The following is a 22,865-nucleotide window of genomic DNA, read 5'->3' as shown; positions in this document are numbered from 1 at the left end:
AAAAAATGAAAATGTAGATTGTTTTAATTTTGTTCAAAACAATATGATTCTTTAATGTAAGTTTCATTGTGTTTTACCGCCCTAGTTTCTGTTGCTCGGATAAAATATCCTGACCAAAAGAAACTCAAGGGAGAAAGGGTTTATTGAACTTTCAAATCCAGATCACAGAACCATCATTGTGGTGAAGTCACAGCTGGGCACATCAACAGTCAACAGCAGAGCAGACAAATGTGTGCATCTGTATGCATGTTACTATTCAGCACACCTTCTTCCATCTTGCTGATCCAGGAAGCCTAACCCAAAGGACAGTGCTGCCCACAGCAGGTTAGGTCTTCCCATGCGTGTTAATACAATCAAGAGAGTCTTCCAAACATGTGCCTCCAAGCAAACCTCTGCACGACAGCTCCTTGTAGAGACTCTCTACCAGGTTGTGCCATGATGGATGAACTAACCCTCATAACTACAAAACAATCATCATTTATCAGTGTTCATAAAGTTAATTGTATTCACCAACTCTCCATGAGCTTTCCTAATTAGGCACCATCATTTTTTCATTTCCACATGATAGTTACTTTAAATAAAACCTAAAGAAGTAAGAAAGATGATCAGGAACATTACTAAAGTACATATGAAGACCAGTAAAAAGAATTATTAAGATAGTAGATGTTTATAGACAGAAAATTTAAAGAAAAGATGGATAAAGAACACCTTGTAAAGGGTACATGCAGCTGAAGTAAATGGTAGTGTATGTGTCTATGAATGTTTTTGATTCTAGAAAACTCTTCAATCTGAACTATGAGGATGATGTCAAGTCAGCAAGAAAAGCAGTAAGAATGGATTCCCTTATCTAAGACAATCACACATGGTCTGCTCAAACAGAGATGAGGTTCACAGACTTCAAATATCAGTGAAGTAGTCTTTTTTATTGTCATCCACTTCTATCATCCTAATTAAAAAATCTCAAATGTGGAGCCATGTAATCTTAAATATTTCTTAATCAAAATAGAAAATATTAATTAAAAGATCACATGTGTTAAGAATAAAATAATACCAGGTCGATGCATGGAGTGGACGGAGCAAGCTCCTTTTCCAACTCCTAGCTCCAAAAATCCATTTAATATATTGTCCTCAGATAGAGGACGTATCAGATATTAAACTGATAAGAACAGATACTTCAAACCCCTACCCAGATCTAGCCAATGGACAGGATATTCTCCATAGTTGAGTGGAGAGTGGGATCTGACTTTCACATGTACTCTGGTGCCTCATATTTGACCAAGTCCCCTGAATGGGGAGACCTGGTGGCACCCAGAGGAAGGAAAGCAGGCTACCAAGAAGAGACTTGATACCCTATGAGCATATACAGGGGGAGGAGATCCCCCTCAGTCACAGTCATAGGGGAGGGGAGTAAGGGAAAAATGGGAGGGAGGGTGGACAGGGAGGATACAAGGGATGGGATAACCATTGAGATGTAATATGAATAAATTAATAAAATTAAAAAAAGAAGAAAATAATATGAGGATAAAATATAATCAAAACAAAGAACTGATTCCATTTCCATTTTTTACAAAATTCGTGTTTTCTACAAGTGAGGCATATCAGTTCTTTGAAAACAGTAACTCAGTTTAGCTCTCATATTTTTATTTAAGATTATTATTCACTACTTGTGAACCTGTGTTCATATGTGTGCTCATCCAGTTATGCATGTGCTATGGTGAGTTTCAGTCAGATCATCAGGATTTCATGACAAGCACCTCTCCATGAGCCTTCTGGACAGTCTGTATTTCTTAAATAATGTAGTACTCATATTTGTCACTATTTAATTTCTGTGGACACTGAGGTGTAGAGATGTAGCTTTGTTGAGGTCTTGCGGGTAGTACCTTTTCCTCTGGATGAGCCTTTTGAATCATCTCACCCTCTTGTCTTTCAGCACATGCAGTCATATAACAAGTACCATGACCATGACATGAGCATCAAGCTGGTCTTCAACACTTTTGGGACTCCCTGACAGAATACCTGAGTCACATGGTAAGTCATAACGACAGCGACAGGTGAGGCTTTCACTGAGCACCTGGCCAACAACTACAGCCATAGCATCTTAAAATCATAAAGGAACTATAATTTAACTTGTGGAGTTAATGGTCATATACATCTGAGAGCCAAAACAAAAGTTACAGCTGGAATTCAAGTAGCTAAAGCTTTGTAATACCATGACAACAATTTCTATCAGATAGTTTTTCACACTCATAATAATTAATCTTGGATAAAGTTAAATCTAAGTTTGCAGGAGCTTCTTCAGCCCCTGAGTGTTCAGTCATCTACCACCACAGGGAATTTGTTCTGGCATAGGACATGTTTAGATTTACAGGTAGGAATAATTTATGCCTGTAGAGACTCTGAACATGGGCAAGCACATAGCTGGTGCCTCAGTTTGTGAATGTTTGTTTTCCGAGTCTCACACGAGCCTCACTTTCAGAGCTGTGCTGCGTCGCCTGCTCAATGGCTTCCTGGTGCACTAAACAAAACAAAACAAAAAACAAACAAACAAACAAACAAAAAACACTAAACCCAACCTTTCTTCATGTTGACATCAGTAGCAGAAATCTTGAAGACTGTTGCTTTGTATCAGATAGAGTTCATTCATTTGGCACTGGCTACGTGAAGAGACCACTGCAGTTGTCATTCTTGTTTTTGTTACCCAGATTTGCAGGATTTGATGAATGGGACAATCAAGATGAAAAATGAGAGGATTGTCACCTAGCCTCCAGGAGCACTCTGTCCTTTTCTTCAGTCTCCTTTAACTGCTTTAAGAGCAAGGTCTTATCAGCAGTTCCACCCTCCTGTCACTCCTCTTTCCTTTACTTACTAGATTGCAGAGACAGGGCAGAGAATGGGAATAGGACAGATGTCACTTCTCATCCTCGCCTGGAGGTTATGAAGGCTGCCAAGCAGCTCAGCGTGCTATTCCAAGGCGTGAATCCCAGCCCTCTCCTCCATTGGGCCTTCAATGGAAGGAGTCTAAATCTAGATTAGCATTGTCAGGGTTTCTTTTGTGTTGCAAAGAATTGAGGTAAATGTTATCTAATCACCAGGTTCTGAAAATTCTTATTAATAAAACATTCGTAGGAGCAGCTGCACCTGCTCTTCCTAGACTCCAAGACTCTTCTACTTAATGGGATTTGTTCAATGATCTTTCACACCATGACCATTTGGTGTCTCATTAAGTCAGCTGCGGATTTATCATCAGACCTTTTAAGATTCATACCAGGGACGTGTCCAAATAACCTACCTGCCAGTTGAGGCCACAATTTCAAAACCACTGACCAGGGTATGTCAATAATTACTAATTGTTCTCATTTGATAGTCAATAAAATGTGTCCTTTAGTCTTATTTATTAAGGCAATTACTCACAACATCTGTTTTAAACAAGACAAATTAATGTGGGATATGCTTATTTCATTGCTGAAAGCAAATACTGATATGAAAATTGGTTGGTTTTCATCATATAAAAGGTATCTTAATGCTATTAGCAAGCACTGTAGAATTCATTCTTAAGCACATGGGATTCTAATACTCAATTCAGACTGGGCTAGTGGTTGGAAAGTGTTCATCTAGAGAAATGTGAAAGAGAATTAGCCTGTCTACCCCCGGAAATCTCCCTACAGTGTCAGGCTCACACAGACTTCCAAACGTGGATTCCATTGGGTGAATACAGAACCATTAACACGAATCCTCCAGTAAAATGTGCTCTCAGCATACACTACTCATAAATTAGTGTTTGTGGACATTTCACCTAGATCCTAGCTATTACCCAAATCAGAGGTCAGCCACCCTACATATCACAAAGCAGGACATGAGTGCAATTACAATTTGGCAAACAGTTGTTTAGGGTCTTCTGTGTTTTAAGCAAGTAACACCAACTTTTAAAAAAATGATGAGACTAAAGGACATCTTTGAGCAATTACCTGGAGAGTTTTAAACAAAAGTAACTTTCAGGGGACCACTAGCTCCAGGGGTGTAACCGGGACAGACCCTTTCACCTCTCCCTTCTCCCAGTCCCTCTCCTTCTCCTTCTAGCTATCTTTAGCAGCTGTAAGTTTTCCCTCGGACTTCCTTACAACATTCAAATCCAAAGCTGAATTCTGCACTCAGTTCCTCCATAAGAAGAGAGCAACTGTATTCCAAATAGAGGTAAGTTTTAAACCTCCTTTTCACGAAGTCATTAAAGGTTTAATGTTAGACATTCTTTTAATCGATGGTAGGCATATGTATCCATGCCTACACCAGTTATCACAGCAAAGTATTGAAATATAATGATTGTTGTAAATTGATCTAGGCTCAACCCAAACCCAAAAGCTGAGAAAGGAGAAGACTGACCCTCTGGCCTCTGCTGGTACTATGAAGAAGAAAGGATGAAGCATAACAAAATCATCAGATGTCCAATAAAGAAGAATCTTTACTATTTCTGATAGTCTTGCCGAGCTGGACTGGCCTTTTAGTAGAGACATTGCCTGGGTACCCAGGCGAATGCACAACAGCATAATCTCATTGGAGCTGCTAACCTGAGTCTTGAGTTCGGATCTCCTACTTAGCTCCTCCCAGCTATTCAACCTCTTCTGAGTCTTCCTTGTATTGCAATCAAGGGAAGGATGTTTTCTTTCATTGCTATGATGTAGGTGATCAGGAAGAGGACTTCAAGGCTCCTGTCCTCTCCTATCCTGCCTATTGTGCAACAAGTTAAGAATTGCAGGTTGAGAAAAAAATAGCAACCTTCATTCTTGACATTTGAAGAACAGAAAAGCCTCTCTTGACTAGATATTCAGATGTGCACCATGTGGCCACAAGCCAATACCTGTGAGAAGGCACCGGGCAGTCTTTGATCACCCTGAAAGCAGGTTTTTAGCGGGATGGGTGATAGGCTTCCAGCAGTACCCAGCCATTTTATGATAATGAATTTTTTTTTTCTATACCACCTAGTCTCTCAAATAATGGCCCATCATCCTGTGATGAGTAAACCAAGCCTGTGAAGGGTAACACAAGTAATAGTAGGGGGAAAATGAAGCTTATTTTTAATGACATAAAGTAGAGCTGTGGATTTCTTTTTAAGAGGGGCAATGCTTTTTTTCCTTTCATGCTTTTCTAAGAAGGCTTAACTTGAGAGAATAAGAATTTCCAAGGCTGTTTGATAAAGCCAGGACTACAGTTTTTTTTAAGGACTACAGTTTTGATATTGCTGTCATCCCAGTGTCCTCACTACTAGCCTACTGTACATTACTACTTACCTTTACCATATTTCCTTAATTTCAATGAAATGAGTACTAATTGCAGCTTGTTAGCTTTAGACTTTATTTGACTACAAAACACTTATATAAGCATTAACAAGACACCACTTAAGAGTTCCCTGTGAACTCTTGTGCTAAGGGGAATACGAGCATGAAGAGGCAGTGATGCAGGAGGCAATAGCCTCCGTGTGACTACCCTGAGCATCCATGTGTGACACACCTAGTCCTAGAGATACAGGTCCCACAGAGTTATGGGTTATAAAAGAAAAATGGTCTAGATTTATTGCCTATATATACCAGTAAACACTAAATCTTTTACAATAATTATATTTCTAGATATAAAGAAGGAAATTTCAGGTAAACATTTTACTAGTGAAATCCACTATACTTCTAAGAGAGATGTGTAGTAGAGTCCAGATTCATAATGTTAGTTAATTAAAATTTAAGAGGATGTTGAAGGATATTAAGAATCAGAAGACCAGGAGGACTCCTGCAAAATAGCATATTCTGAACATGGCATAGCTGCTTTGTCCATAAACTCTCAACTATATGGTTGCCTAAACAATCATAGCAGTAAACATTCTAGCATGGAGGGGGAAGGATTCACAGGACTGAACCTAAAGAGAAGAGCTACAGAGAGTTGGCTTCTGAGAGATGGAGACTCAGTTTCTACCAAGGTTAAGCTTCTTAATAGCTTTCCCACGCCTAAGTGGTCCCATGCCCAAATGGTCAAGCCTACATCCATGCATACTTATGGTTAACACTAACTAGAATATGTATGTCATGTATATATAAATATATTTAAATTTATTTATATGAATACATAAATATATTTATTTATACATACTACTAATAATTGTACAAAGGGAGGGCATTAACTTAGAAGGAAATGTTGGGAGTGACTAGGAAGAGTTGGGAGAAAGATGGAGAACGGGTATGATAAAAATATATTGTGCTTATCTATGAAATTCTAAAAAAAAAATCATTGGCAGTAGTAATAAAATTTAATAAGTAACCTTAGTATAAGAGGGAAAGAATACATTAAGAGAAACAATGCTGTTTACTGACAATATAATCAAAGACAACAAAGCCTCTATCTCTAACATCAAGCAAGCAAACCACATTTGGATCTCTGTATCTCTTCAGCAAGGTGCCTTCCCTCCATAGGCCCCCCAAAGTCTTGGTTTCGCAAAGGCATAAATGACTCATCTCCCAAACAAGTCACTTACTACGAATCATATGCTGCTAAGGGGAGTCACATTGCTGGCTTCTCTTCTACAACTATCCGGAGCTTACACACATGCCTTTTGCTGCTAATTCTTACATATCCATCCATCCATATCTCCAGCTATAGATTAGTGAAGTTCACAAATGGTCTTATGTTAAATCTAAGATTTTATAATCCATGCATATCTACTTCATAAGGAAGGATCTGTGGTGTCATAAAGAATATAACCTTGGTTGAACTAAGGAAATCAGGTTGCTGGAATGCAAATGTAAGACACTGCCTTTTTAACTTATATTTTTATTTGTTCTTTGAGAATCCTATACATTCATTCAATGCATTTTGATCAAATTCACCCTCATGCCCCCCTTCTCCAAGTCCTGTACCTGTTCTACACCTTCCCAATTTCAAATCTGCTTTTCTCTTCTTTTTTTGAAAACAACCTACTGGGTTCAAGTATTACAATCAGTTTTAAATATCCCTAGAACCTAGAACTATTTCCTCTGGAAGACCTACACAGACTTAACACTGCCCTGACTACAACTGGATATATATTATTTTTCTTTTGTAGTGCCAGCATTATTAACCAAATAGATAAAACTTGGAACTTTTTGCCATTTAGATCCATCAAAATATAAATTCCTTAAAGAAGCTGAAGTTAGAATTTTTGACCATCAATATGCTAGTTTCGACAGCCAAAGTCTCCTGAATACTAACAGTTAGTGAACCATTTAAACATTCATTTTCCCTTTTCTGTCACAAAACTAAGCAAAAGCAAGCATCAATAACAGCAACGATGACAAAATTCTAATGCCAAATTAAATGTCAATTGATTCTAGAATCTCTGAGAATTTTGTGGAAGGAAAACTAAGATGACTTACATTTAAGTCACACCCTCACTGTGCAATGATTTGTTATTTGATATTCGGATGATTTCTTTGGGTAATTTTAAGGTGAGTTGAAAGCACCGAGGCAACACGAACTGAAATTTCTCAATTGTCAATGATTAGGAAATGTTCATGGGGCACCTGTCACCCTCTGTAAACAGGACCCTCTGCCTGAATATGCAGAAATCATTTTGTAGCAAGAAATAATCTTACTTTTTAATGCACAGGATGGAGGTAGCTGAAATGATACATTCACAACCCTTTAAGACTACTTAGTTCACCAAATGAAGCAATACATTTAAAAGAGACTAAACATGCTTTTACCTTCAAACTTCTAACTTCTTTCTGTAGAGAACCAAGAAGCGTTTGAAACTTGAAAAGTGCCTTTCCTTCCAACACTCAAGAATCTTTTTAAAATTTAACTTTCTCCTATCATCATTTTCCTTTCAAAATATGTACAGACCCTCATTGTAAATGCTACTAGCACATTTAGGGACAGGTGCTTTAACTTTCTGGGGTAAGGGTGTTCTTTTAAAGACTTCTACATGCCAACTTCTTTCCATGTTTGAGCTAATACTGTCTAGAGAGTGTTAGAATGAGCTAGCAGTGATCAGTTATGCTACTTGGCTTTTTAGGTAACTAAGTATAAACCTTTCTAACTATGATAATAAATGATCCGTGCAGAGACACTGTTGTCTACCATTTTTAAACGCATGATTATGACTTCAAACTGAAATGCTTGGGATATGCCTGGGCTCCCCTTGATGGGTCTTTCTTGGATGAAAATATAGGGTTTTCTTCAGTAAAAGTTCCGTGGTTTTTTAGAGAATATCACTTTGCAAATTATTCCCAGTAGTGCTTTCTTTACTGACTGCACATTGCAAATCTCTTTCCACTGCTCTTACCCCTGGCTGTGCTTATTATCTTGGTGTTCCTCCAGTATTCAGGTAGACCAATTACATGTGATCATAAGAATAAGGTGATTTTGACCTGGAAAAAGCCAGGGTTTCTGAAATAGAGGTTGGAAGGGTGTGAGATGTAGATATGGTTATGAAAATTGGAACTATGAGGTAGAATAATTACCCTTGTATTTATTTTATAGAAAAAGAAAGCATCTAGATTCCCAAAAGTCAGATAAGTCATGCCAGCTTTTAGGACTCATACCAAGGAGACATCGACAGTAGATTTCTGATGAAGCCTAGCAAGTGAAACAGACTGTTTCTGAGACTCTGTAACTGGATTGGCCGGGAATTTACCACCTAGCCCTGCTATCCTTAAACTACATCATCCTGCCTCTGATGAACATTTTTGCATTTCTGATCATTCTGAATTCCAATCAGACATGCCACCCAACTTTATTACAGAAAGGTTTCTTCACTTAGTCTCAGACTTTTCCATTGATCCTGAATAGCCACATGTCACTTTTGTAAATCTTGGTTTTGACATCTCATATTCTTGTAATTGATCACCATCCTCTTCTTCATTTTATCCATCCCCTAAATTTTAGGAAACAGTGCTGGAATCCTCGAATCACATTACCAAGTCATAGGAAGTCATATTACCAAAAAAATTTTATTTCCAAGTGACACTAGACTGATGAACAACTTTAACAAGGATACTTCAACTTCAGGGGCACGTGATTCGCATCTGAGGAGGCAACTGTTAAAAAGGAAGCATTGTCTACACTGAATTCGTCAGAGAACACCTAAAGTTTGCGCTCAGTTCTGATGACATCATTGATTTTGAATGCCACACTTAAAACCAGGTCACATAAAATGGGTGGGGGCTGTACATGCACTTTGCATTTGAAGATATAATCAACATTGTTTTATTCCTGACAACTTACTCCCATTTTATGTTTATTTTTGCTTTGTTTGTATTTGTTGCTTCCTTTGCCCACAGCAACTATCCTTAAAGAAATAAAAATACCTATAGATAATAATTAATCGTTGTAAATAACAAATAATGATAAAATCTGCAACAGATATGGAGGTAGGCTGTCATGCATGAAATGTGCATAACATCTGGTAGTTAGACAACATGTATTTAATTCTTCTATCTTCCCCTGCAGCCCAGGCTTACTTTGAACTCAGAAACTTCTAGCCTCAGCCTCCCAAGTGCTGATAGTTGTTGTTGTTGTTGTTGTTGTTTTTTAGCATGCTCTGCCTGCTTGACATTCTACCTTAATTCCAATCATGAATGTATGTATAATAATTTCATGCAATACCCTTGATCTGCTCAGTCTTCTTATTTAAAAAAAAACTTTGAAATAAGTTTCTAGCATCAGATTTTTCAAGCAGTTTAACCTTCTCGGAATGACTACTGATTCCCCTCCAGAAAGCAGCCTGGATGTATTACAGTGAATATTATAGGCTGTGTTAAGTTTTAAACAACTCTCTTGAATAAAATGCAAATGAACAGACATCAAGTCAAAATCCAGTACACAAGGCCTAAGGAACGGAGAGCAGTGCATCCCCAAGCACTAATTCAGCGGCCATGAGGTGTGAGAGCTCTCTTGGGGAAGCTGGTAGACCCGCTGCTTTGTGAAGAAAGTTATTTTCAAACCTTCCAGCTGGATGGTGAAGAAAAGTAGCATCAACAGTTCCAAAACTGAACAACAGTGGTACCCGCAACCAACCCTGGTTGTGTCGCACAAATGAGGAAGAAGTTCTGTAGAGTTCACCAAAAGGAGCAGACATTTTAACTCTAACAATCAGCAATTATCTTTATAGATTTGGTTTGTTGCTTCATTCAGAAAATAGAGGTTAAGTTTTATAAGCTCCTTAGTCATGCATGAAATGAGTCTCACTCGGTCCCCCTAGTACAGCTGAGAGCCAGTTGCTCTTCAGCTGTGCTGTAGCCTGTTGTACAGACAGAGCACAGCTGCCCGGTGTCGGGTCTCTTATTGTGTCAAATCAAACTTCCTCTTACCTCAACTTCCTTGCTCTTCTCTTTGTTTCTGCACATGGAAGTTCTCCCATTGCTGGCAGTCTCCCGGGCTGGGATTACAGAAATCTGGTGGAGGGGCATACTGGCACAACTGCAGGTGGCCGAACCCTGGTTGGATGCCTTATGGCTTTGCTCGGCCTGAGAAGCCCACCTGCAGAACTGTTCATATCCTTGCTTTGCCAATCTTGGATCTAAATAAAGGAGAGGAAAATAGTGTTTGAGACGCTGTACAACAGCAGCCAAGCACACTGAAAAGATAAAAAGATTTAAATATGTGAGAGATAACCCAAGGAGTATTATGGTCTCAAAAGGATGCTTTCCTGCAAGTCATAATTGCACTGGTTTGTCACTCAAGCATCCCCCTCCCCTAAAAACATCATGGGAGACAATTCAATTTCTCCAGTACCTAATAACTGTCATGGAAACCAAGGAAACCCAGGTCTCACGGGCCCTTATTAACAACTGCTCCTCTTCATGGCACAGACTCCCACATTTGCAGCGACTGACACAGGCTTTTGTTTCCACCCAGATCCCCAGGAGTAGGTGGAGCACCCAGAGACATACATCCTGCTGACAAGGTAAATAAGCAGAAGGCTGAGAAGCTTAGTGTCCAATTTGGATACAAATCTCTTCCTTGAAAGGCTGGGCTAGCTGCCTGTGTCAGGACTGTGTCCTTCACACAGCTACCAGTAATCTGCTTAGGTCAAAGGGGCTGCCAGCAGTGAAGAGCATTAGGGGAGCAGTGAAGTGAAGGAAACAGGGGGAGAGAGAGGGAAAAAGAAGGGAAGAAAAGGAAGAGAAAAGAAAAGAGTGGGGAGAGATAGAAAGGAGAAAGGGAGAGAAAGGGCTAGGGAAATGGAGAAGGGAGAAGAGGAAGAGGGGAAGAAGGAAAAGAAGAAAAGGAGCTAAAGAAGAGGCTGGAGGGGCGAGAGGTAGAGAGAGCAAATAATGGAAAGAAGGTAAAAGGATGAAGAGGGGAAGAGAAGGAGGAAAAGAGGGGGTGAGACATAAGAAACAGGCAAGTAGGAGCAAATTAAGAGACACGTGGAAGAAAAGAGGGCCAGGAGGTAGGGAGAGAAAAGAAGAGGAAGGAAGTGGGGAGCAAGGAGGAGTGGCAGGGCACCGAAGAGGATCAGGAGAATGGAACAGGGGAGGCAGAAGCTGAGCAGATGGCACAGTGAGCGAGGAAAGAGGGGGAGCGCATCTGCCTGGCCAATACCGAGAGGGAGAAAGCAGCAGCCTGCTCTTTAAAGCACAGACATACCCCCCAGAAGCACTCATTTCTGCTTATGGCGTCTCCTGTGCTCTCTGAAGTACATTTGTTTGATTCAGGAGTAGATCTTTCATTTCTGCTAAGGACTCCAGTGTCTTCTTATAAGGATAAAGTGATTTAGGGACAATAAATCAGAACTTCTGCTCTTCAAGTCACAAATAAAACAACAACAACAACAAAAAAATTGAAAACAGTCCATAGGAGATCACCGTAGTTGGTCACTGCCACCCATCTCTAGCTATCTTTACCTTTGTGTTTTATAGCAATAACAATGCCATTGGCAATATGAGGTTATACGTTGTTTACACTCAGGACAGCGATCAAATATAGCAGAGATCGCTACTGTCATTGACAGTAGTATAAAAATATTCATAGAAAGACTCAAAAGTTGTTTTTAGTCTAAACTTTCCTATTGAAATAAACACTTCTATGTATTTTCAAATTTGGACCAATCATGCATTCCTTTTCCCGAGTCGGTCAGCTTCATGCGATTCACTGCCCTCCTCTCTATCTGGCCCATCTGAAGAGATTTGAAAAAGCGTAGTTAACCTGAGACTTGTTGGCATCAGGGCTACAGTGAGCATCAGAAATGGACCTTTTGTAAAACAATCATGACTCCTATACAAAGAATCTTCAGAACCACCTAGTCTAATACTAAAAAAATACCTTGGCATAGTAAGACGAGGAACACATGGAGACTAGCCTTTTGCTGTAGAGTCCTTTCTAAAACTGGAGGCTAGCAACACTCAACTTGGAGTCTGGTGGTTGTTAGCCCCAGCTTGCAAGGAAAGTTGGTAAAATACAGCCGCTTGAGTGAGGGGACTATGCAAGGGCTAGCCTCTTTCAGATCCTCTGGACCTTATTCCCATCACTCAGGATGCAGAGGAGGAAGGAGCTCCAAGTCCTGATTGGTATGGAGCAAGAAATTGTCCTAAAAAATAATCTATATAAAGTTAAATTGATGTGAGTTAAGCCTTGCTGTGGTTTAAGAGTTGCATCTGTGACCAGCAACTATGAAGGAGACACATCCTAACTTTAAAAGCAATTGCTTATCCCTTTATCCAGGACAGTCTTAATTAAGAGGAGGTTAGAAATGGAAGTCTATAAATCTAATAGTCTGTGACAAATACTAAAATGTAAATTATAAACTTCATTGGGAAAGTCATATTGCTAGTGTTTACTCCAGAGAAGCTTCCAGCAACAGCCAAGGCAATTTTCCAGATAAAGTTAGACTTTAGTACTTTGCTTTAAAATATTCATTAAACTTACAGGCAGGGAGATTTTGAGCTTGAATTAACAAAGTGTCTGTCTTAATCCTGTGCCTCATTATGCATGTAGAGTGATCCTTTGTTTACTGTGAGATTTTATTTTTTAACTAAGATTTAAAATTTAAGTTAATTTGACTTAACATGGTTGAGTTACTTCAATTTGCTATCTTTTATCCTGAAATGTAGACTACAAATTGAATTTCAGGAAAAACATTTATATCTTAGAATATTTGGCATACTAGACAAGAAGTTGTCTGCTAAATCTTTTTAATCAGATGTTTAGAGTTAAGAAAAATTAATAACCACTCATCAAAGCTTATATTAGGAATTGTGATAAACTGAGACAAAGTTTCGTGATTGGTACTGAGGCAGGAAAAAAAAAAAGATGTGTTTCAGCACTTCATTTTAATATCTGTCTTGGAACACCGGAAAGCTCACCAGCTTGCATCTGTGAAGCATGCTCACCTGGGCTGTTCCTCAAGCAGCGCCTGGCATACTTTCCAAGCAGATTATGAAGTCTCTGGGGGCAAACACTCATGTTAACAATTGAAAGCTCAGGGAGTGCTGGGGGTTGCCAGTCTCCTATGGGTGTCTCAGCAGATTATACAGTCATTAACCCCATAGAGTAATGGAGGAGCCAGCCAAGGCATGAACAGCTGTGTGCTAACAACAGACCGTGGCCACACTATCAGACATGAGTCTTTCATTTAACTGGTGTCCTCACACACTCAACTCTGGGAACTTGGAGCTACAGAGATTGACGAAGTTATCCTGAAACTCTCAATGTCACCGAGATACTGTTTCATAAGACCATCTGGGTGTTCTTTCTGCGTCTCTGTTTTGTTTTCTAAGCTAAGCCTCTGGTTTTGCAAACAACACGGCATTACTCACCTCTACCTCTTGAATCCTGCCCAGTAGTTACTGACACTCAAGACCTCAGCCTTCACCCGACCCTCATCCCCAAGACTTCAGGTTTGCCTCTGCTCTCAGCACAGGCTTTTAAAAGAAAGACAAAGCAATCAATGCTTTGATCCTCCACCCTGGGACACATCTCAGTCTTTACTAAATGAAAACAAGGAGGATGGGAGGCTAAGGGGCTGGTCTTGATGGAAGTTAAGCAAGAAAGGAGATGACATATCACGCTTAGACGAGGAAGTAAGAAGACATTTGGTAGCACCCTGGGCAGACGGACAATTCAATCTAATAAACATTTATTGGGCATCTCCTCTTTTCTCACCATACTAGGAGGGGATGGGAAGAATCTTTGACATAACTTCCATGTCAAAGGAATTTACTGTGCCTTTAAGGGAGATTTGACCTGTATAAGTAAATTAAGGTTTTAAAATGGTGGACTACAACTAATGTGTAAAATAGGGAGTGCATATGTCAGAGAAGGCTTCAAGACTCAAGAACCAGGCTTGGGTAAGCCAAGACACTATGTTAAGTAACATAGAGAAGAGGCCCTTTTCCTGGTTTTCTCCTCTATGGCTGTGATAAAATCACTGAGCAGAAAAAACTGGGGGTAGGAAAGGTTTTATTTCGTCTCATTTATTTTATATTATTTGACTGTTTTACCATATCCATCAGAGCCTTCTTTATATCCATTATCGAGGGGAACAGGAAAGGAACTCATGTGGGAATCTGGTGGCAGAACTGACACAGAGATCATGAAGGAAGGTTGCTTACTGCCTTGCTTTCCATGACTTGCTCAGACTACCTTCTCATACAACCCAGGACCTGCTGACCAGTGATTACCACCCACATTGGGCTAAGGTTGCCCATATCAATAAAAATGCACACAAATGCAATAAGAGAGTGGCTGACAGAACATTTGTATTAGCACTCTTTTTCATAGTTTAAAACAACCTCTGGACAATCCAACCATTTTACCAGAGGCTATGATAAATGAAAATTGTCTATATCTCAAGCTGTTAGCAGAACTTATGTGCCAATGTGGTGTTAGTTGTCCTGGCACTTAAAATCTAAGCATCCTTTTCAAGGGTTTTAAAGCCTTGAGCTAAAGTCTCAGAGGTGCTGAGATGCCAAGCACTGCGTGAAATGGCCAAGGATATGGCAATTGCTCAGCACACCAGACTGGAAGTATGGTTCTGAAGGCCTGGAGGATTCCTGGAGAGATGTTAGTCTTTAGTCTATGTTGAAAACCCTGCCCCTGTTCTAATATCAGTGAAGGACGGCAGCAGCCACAGAATAAATAAACTTGCCAGTAAGAATGAAAGTAATACAATGCCTGCACCTTAGTCTCAGGGAGCATCATGGAAGAGAGTGCAGAAAGCATAAGAGCCAGGGGACTAGTAGGTAGGCTGTATGATTTTTTTGGTCTCCTTGAAATGAAAGGGAAGCTATACCCCTGCTCCATGAACTGTGTGGCTCCCTAAACAAGAGCTGAACACTCAGAGTAATTGCCTGATAACCAAAGGCTGCTGGGAGAGAGAGAGGAAAAATTAGTCTCTCCCAGTGATGAGACCCCAGAGTGAGATTGGTTATACAATGCAGAGTGGGCAGCCCTGAAATCAAATACACACAATCCACATACCCAGACTCACCAGGTTGTATATTGTAACTCTCTCTCTCTCTCTCTCTCTCTCTCTCTCTCTCTCTCTCTCTCTCTCTCTCTCTCTCTCTCTCTCTCTCTGTGTGTGTGTGTGTGTGTGTGTGTGTGTGTGTGTGTGTGTGTAACAATAACAACCAAAGAAAAGGAAGTCATCAACTTGAGGCATGGCATGGGAGGAATTAGTGTGAGAGAAAACAGAAAGGGAGTCCCGTAATTATACTGTAATGAGAGGGAATAAAGAGTGCACTGTATAATAGAGTTTTTTTTTAAAGGGCAAGGAGGAAGAGATGAGGAGGAGGAGGAGGAGAAAGAGGAGGAGGAGGAGGAGGAAAGCAAGCAACAAAAGCTCACGTTTCCTTCGTCCCTGTTCCTTATTTCAGGGCTGCTGGCTCATAAGTTGCCAGCTATATTTAGCTTGGATCTTCCCACATGAACTAATTTGATGAAGAAATTCCGTCACAGAGGTGCCCAGCAGGTTGCCTTTTAGTTGCCTCTAGAATCAGTCAAGTTGCCATTGCATATGACACTGTAACATTTGCCTCAAGTTTTCTCAACAGGGAGTGTTGGCCACTTAGTGGCTTAAGGGAGCTCTGTTGAAGAGGAAAATAGCTAGCCACCTGCACAGTCCAGGACCCAGGTGGGAATGTAATTTATTGGCATTTCTTTGCAAATCTATACAGAGCAGCCAAAGAGGCAACTTTGCTTTGCTTTCTGTGCTGGAAATGCTTTTGTGTTTTAACTAAGAAAAAGGACAATAGAAGCCACGTGTCAGAGAGTAGAAGCTGAACCAAATGTCCTACAGTTCAGTTCCTCTTGTCCACTTTTATGTTTCCCACGCTGGATTCTCTGCGAGGCCAGCTTCTCCGGTACCTTGCCACCTCTGTGTTCCCTATGGAGCATAGGAAGGTGATGGAGGCTGGTAGATGCTTTGAAGAGAAGCAGGTCTTGGACTCCACCCTTCTATAGGTTTAGCTCTTTGTGGTTGAAGAGGCATCACTAGACTCCCTGTCCCGCTGCTGCTGGTCTTGGAGTGCTCTATCATTTGTGTTGTTTCTTAGGCACCAACATTCATTGCATTGCCTATGGGCCATGTGCTCTTGTACATGGGTATTTCCTTGACTCTTTTGACTTAAAACTTTCAAATATCAAACAATTTAATGTTGATCACATGATTTTTTTCTTTACTATGTTTAATACATCATATAAAAAAAAACCAACCCCAAAACCACCTCTTCCCAAAACAAAACAAACAAACAAGCGAATCAAGATTTCATCTCATGGTTTATTACAGAATTTAATTTTACAATTTGTTTAAGAACATGATCTCAGGGACTGAAGAGATGGCTCAGAGGTTAAGAGCACTGGCTAGTCTTCCAGAGGTCCTGAGTTCAATCTCCAGCAACCACATGGTGGCTTATAACCATTTATAATGAAATCTGGTGCCTGCTTCAGGTAGGATGTTGTATACATAATAAACAAACAAACAAATAAATAAATCTTTAAAAAAAAGGAACATGACCTCTTTTGAGTTACTCTTCTGTAAGATGTGATATGTATATAAAGGTTAATTTGATGGGCTATGTGTATGCAATTATTCCAGCATCATTTGTTTTAATAAAAGATATATTATTATAAAACATTTTTCACAGTGAAAAAAAGCCTTAGAATTATTCTAATTAGTCTCTCTCATCCTTGCCACTAATTTTGTCATGTATTTCATTCCCCATATGTTATTTAAAAAGCAACATATTGTTACTGTTCATTTTCATATAAATCTAATTAAACTAGTACAGTTTGTTACCAGCCAGAAATGGACTAGTACTGTGTCCCAAGTCTACCTTTTCCCTTAGAAATGCAATAGTCACACAGAACAGCTTTAATGGGACTAAAATGCATTTTTGTGATGCAGCTAGTCACACTTCAAGGAATGATATCATCTTGCATTATGGGAAAAAGAGCTATCCTTTGTCCCAGAGTGTTGTCAGGCTTTCCTGCTAGAAGATGTCTAGGGTTGTGTGTTCCTGAACCCAACAAGCTTTAAATGATTTCATCCTCTCCTGTGGAAGATGTCAAGTGATAATAGCTGTTTAAATATAATACTCTAGGTAATTTTCAGATCACACAAAGATCTGGAGGTAGTAGCCATCAATCTCCTATGAGAAATACATCAGAAATTTATAATTCTCTTTTTAAGTAATGTATTAATTCACTTTACATCCCGATAGAGGCCTTCCCTCTTCTCTTCCTGTTCTCATATTCCCCGTTTTTACCGTATCCACCTTCTCCTATTCCTCACATAAGGGAAACCTCCCCACTAAGAACTCACACCAGGACTTAGAACATCTTCTTCACCTGAAGCCTAGCAAGGCAGCTTCGCCAAGGGGAAATGATGAAGAAGCAGGCAACAGAGTTCATGTCAGAGATAGCCTCTTTCTCCTCTTTCTAGGGTCCCATATGTTGGCCAAGCTGCCCATTTTCTATGTCTGTTTAAAGGGCCTAGGTGGAGTCCATGAATGGTCCGTGGTTGGTGCTCCATAAGCCCCCTTGGTCCAAGGCTAGCTGACTCTGTTGGCCTTCTTGTGGCGCCTCTGTTCCTCTATTTCCCCCCTCTATTTCCTTTCCTTCTTTAAGATGATTGAAACACTTCTAGTAAGAGATTCTTCCTAACACAAAAGAAGCATCCTAACCCCCCAGTGACATATGTGAGTGCCACTCTTTTTAATTACATTGAAGCAACTTCATGGTATGTTTACAGGTTTGCTGAATGCTATCAGGCCCTGCGTTATACACAAGGAAGCATAAGGAGACAGGCTTTGCAGAGGAGTTAAGATTGATAGACTGGGCCCTACTTGGTGATTAGGGGGATAAACTACGGCTCATAACCTCTGCAGTACAGATAACAACTGCAACACAATTTTCAGCATGAATGAATCGGTATGGTTTTGTAACAGAAAATTTCACTGCGAATGTGAGATTACATGGGGGGATGAAAGGTTGAGAGGGAACAAAAGTGCTTAGAAGAAAATGAGTTGCTAAGAAAAAAGTTTGAACATCTGAATTTGGTTTATCAGGAAAACAACAATAACAACAAATAACAAAATGAGAGGTGATACAAACAACCTCCACTACTGTGTTGGGTTTGTTTGGTTGGTTTTTTTTTTTTTTTTTTTGGCTGTTGTTTTTCTTTTCTTTTTTTTTTTTTAAATCCCCTATAAACACAATAAATTGGGACGTATTATACACCAGCTTCCAAAAAAAGCTTTGAAAAGCATTTGGGCATAGGGAGATGGTGCACTACATAAAGTGCTTGTCATACAAGTGTGAGGACAGGGGATCAGAGCCCCGTCGCATACCTGTAACGTCCATCAGGTATGGTGGCCCACCCACAAAACCAGTACATGGAATGTGAGGTTCCCCAGTGCAAGCTGGCTAGCTAGAGAAGCCAGCAGCAGTGAGCTTGGGTACTGAGGAGAGATGTCGCCTCCATAATTAAGCAATTAAAGAACCCATCAATGTACACCTGGGGCCACTACATGCATGCTCACACAGATGTAGCCACACGTATGCATATGTGCATACTGCAACACATATATCACACGCATATGCACCTTGATAACTATAGTAAATTATTAAATGGATATATGAATATATTTCAGTAATTAGAGTAAATTGAAATTTTTGTTTTTGAGATTATTACATAATTAAAATACTTCTCCCTTTTCTTTCTCCTTCCAAACTTCCCATGTACTCCTCACCACTCTCCTTCAAATTCATGGCCTCTTTTTTCATGAATTATTATATGCATATATATTTCCATATATAACCTGCTCAGTCTGTATAATGCTACTTGTATGTATGGAAAGCCTATGAGGCCTCAACCCTACACAAAGAATTACATGCAACTACGGGATGATGAGAATGAGAGAAATGACTTCTCCAGGAAGAGCACATCAATTAGTTATCCAAGCCAAGTAGTCACTCCTGAAACATACGTACAAGTAACATTTTCCTGACTGAGCAGGTTATATGTAGGAACATGTATTTGTGTGTGTGTGTGTGTGTGTGTGTGTGTGTGTGTGTGTGTGTGTGTGTGTACACACACACACACATATGTGTATACACACATATACACACACATATAGGCATGTAACAACAATTAATGAAAAAAGAAGGCATGATTGAAAGAAAGCAAAGAGGAAAATGTGAAAAAGTTTTGAGGGAGGAAAAAGAAGGAGGAAACCATGTAATTAATTTATAATCTCAAATGGAAAGGTAAAAATAGTACTTGTGAAAATGAGTTAGGAAAGAGCAAATGTTTTAACTTCAGTTTATGATAATGAAGTACTTAGTGTTTAATGCCTTACCCTTGTGCACAGATAATTCCACTTAGCATGGTTTTAAACAAGTTGACAGATGCTATTAGATATTGGCATTTTTTAGATGACAGTTGAAAAGGAGAGTTGAGACTGAGGCAAGCAAGCATCGTGTAGTAATGCATCTGTGTTTTTATAACATAAATAGATAAATATTACTATCACAACCGAATTGGGAAAATCAAGATAGAACTGCACAAAGTGATTGAAATGCTGCAACTGGAGAATAAGTCACCAGGGTGTCAAATGCACATTTCATTTATCATGCAAACCTAAAGTCCACATGAATGAAAATATAAACAGTCTAGTTGTATTATGTTTTCAACTATTGTTTAAAAAACAAGTGAACACACGTGGCCATACATTTTTATTTCATCAGTCTCAATAGGTGATGTGATTCCAGACAAGCCATGAAGTATGCCCAGTGAACGGCTGATAAATAGATGAAGGAAAAACACAAAGGTTCTGTGATCACAAAATATAAATTAAAAACACAGTGAGTTGTCACTGTATGCTCACCAGGAAGATTAAAGTTTAAAAGACTATCCATGGGACTATTTTACAAGGGTTTTACTTTGGGAAATAGTTTGGCAAAGTCTACTAGTGAATATATACATTCTAAAAGCCCAATAACCTCACTTAACAATGAAAGGCATACCTTTGACCACAGGGTTAGCAGTGGAAGTTATGGCATATAACTAGATTTGGTATCTTAAGATTTCCTGAATAATTTAAAACAATACAGTGTTACAAAGCATGATGCTAAGTTTTGGGGCCTGAATAACGGATAGATGGTGTGTTCTGCTGTGATGGTGAGGTCCCCAGGTCGGCCAGGGGACACTTTTTGAATCTGTGGTATTGATTTCGCATTCAGGCAGAGATGCTCAGTGAGCTATTCTTGTATAAAGAACTGAGCTATGATCGAAGTCTAGAGATGTTGTATAGATGATTTTTATAGTTATCCCACCATCTTGGGCCATTGAGGGAAACAAATGTAATTAGAAACAATGAAAGAGAAACCGATGCTTGATTATAATTACAGCATGTGACTACACTATGAAAATGAAATAAATTGATAGGTAATGCTTCCCAAGTGCTTCCCAACGGCTTTGGAGCATTTTCCTGGTTCCTACAGATGCCTTTCCACAATCTTCCTTATGCTGGTTTTCCCTCTCAGGCCCTCTATCCTAAAAATTCCTCTCTCATCTTCCTCATTCATCTGTCTTCCTCTAACACCCACTTTCCAGGAAACACTCAAAGTTTTCAGACCTGAGTAATCTCAAGTTCTCTACTTTCTAGCAGATAACCCTTTAAAGCGCTTCTGGGAGTTTCCTTCATGGAGAAAGACCTGGGCAAGTCGTGAGCTTTCCCACACAGTTACATAATTATACAATGAAAAATAAATGAACAAATATCAAAGAAAATAATGTTTTGTTCAGAAAACCAAACACAAGACCCATTGCTTTTTTTTTTTTTTTTTTTTTTGCGATTAAAATGCTTAATCTTAATAGTGTTATTTTGTCTGCAGGAAATCATGTAAAATTATAACTAATAAATTAATAAATAGAATCACATTGCTTTTCATGTGTATGTGTGTGTGTGTGTGTATGCATGTGTTCAAATGTGTGTAAGCCCATATGTGGGTGAATGTAGCTAAAAACCTAAATATGCATGTGCCTGAAATCTGGTGCTAATGGAAGGTTACCATTCCTTGCTCTTGACCTATTCATAAATGTGGGCTCTCTCAGTTGAACCCAAATCTCTGTGATATTGCTGGCATAGGGGGTAGGTTGCTCAGGGGATCCTGTGTCTCCTGCCTCCCAGCCCTTGAGTAACAGGTGGACTGCTAGGCTCACCAGCATCTCCATGGGTTCTGGAGGTCCAAAGTCTCTTGTCTTTAAGCTTGCTGATAGCACAGCAAGGCTTTAAACTACTGAGCAATCTCCCCTTTTCTTACAGTGAGATTCTTCTAGCCAAAGAGTCTGCAGTATAAACACATGGTGTGAGAAGCAATGACCCTTTCATTCCTTGTTTTGATTTCCTATTCTATTTTTAAATTTTACTTTTCTATTATAATAACCAGAATGAAGTTTCATTCTTTTGTCTGGCAAGGGAAACACAGGACAAACAAGCAAAGTGATGGGAAATAGCTAATGTATGTTTACTAACCAAATCCTACATGCTGAGTAGGACTAGATGAACAGTTTATTATTTTCCACTAAGGCACAATCCGGGAATGGACAGGATTTTGGATAAGAAAGAAATGTGTGTAACAGTTAAGGTCTCAATGGGAATGTGATGGTATATTCAGAATCTAGTTGAAGATGGTTTGTTGGCAGGAGATTAAGTAGAAAAGGAGGTGATACCCAAAAAGCATACAAAGGATGGTGAAACATCCATCGGATTAAAAACAATAGGAATTCATGACTTCTCAGTATGAAGGGCAAAGCAAAGGTCATGGGTTGCAAGGCTGCACTGTAAAGGATGGACAGAGCAGTACAGCACCAAATAATATAAGTATACAGACAGTGTTCTCTCACACTTTGAATCTCATGGAAACCATGTTTCATTGTGGAGTACTTTTGTTAGCCACAGGGGCAGGGAGCTGGGATAAGGCAGTGTTGAAATTTCCACTTTTGTCTAAGAATCTCAGCTGCGTTCTAGCTCTAACTGTGAAACTCACAAGGGGCACATTCATCAACTCATCCTGTTAATAATAATTGTCATGAGCAGATATTACAGAAAATTACTTATACTGCCAGATTATGACACCATCAATAAGTCATATAACTGACTATTAAACAATGTAAAAATGAAAGGATAATAAAATGTGGTAACAGGAAAATATAAAGCTGACAAAAAGTAAATACTTAAAGCTTAATTGAATGCACATTTAAAATTATGTAATAAATATCAATTACTAAATATGTGGCACTGGAGAGAGCCATGGGCAAAAAATACACAGATATATATACATATTAAACTAGCAGTTTAATAACCTATATGATGCTTTGCATTAATGGAAATAGCTCAGCA

At 39.3% G+C, this 22,865-nt stretch overlaps 1 protein-coding gene across 11 annotated transcripts in view; it reads right to left on the bottom strand.

Annotated features, from left to right (window-relative positions):
• Positions 1–22,865, bottom strand: part of MARCHF1 (membrane associated ring-CH-type finger 1) — a 758,727-nt gene that overhangs the window by 432,016 nt on the left and 303,846 nt on the right. For 10 of the 11 annotated variants that reach the window (XM_084758388.1, XM_084758391.1, XM_084758390.1 and 7 more), the window contains one exon: positions 10,326–10,534. Coding sequence is in view for 2 of the 11 variants with exons in the window: in XM_084758386.1 (XP_084614512.1) it covers positions 10,326–10,424 (99 nt within the window). In the remaining 9 variants the exon portion in view is untranslated. Of the gene's footprint in view, positions 1–10,325; positions 10,535–22,865 lie in introns of those variants that run through there. The other variant, XM_084758389.1, reaches the window with a different exon arrangement.

This window comes from Acomys minous (genome assembly GCF_964271855.1).
Source record: "Acomys minous genome assembly, chromosome: 15".
Classification (NCBI taxonomy): Eukaryota; Metazoa; Chordata; class Mammalia; order Rodentia; family Muridae; genus Acomys; species Acomys minous.
Note: the sequence above shows the minus strand (reverse complement) of the source record. Positions and strands in the feature narration are given on the sequence as shown.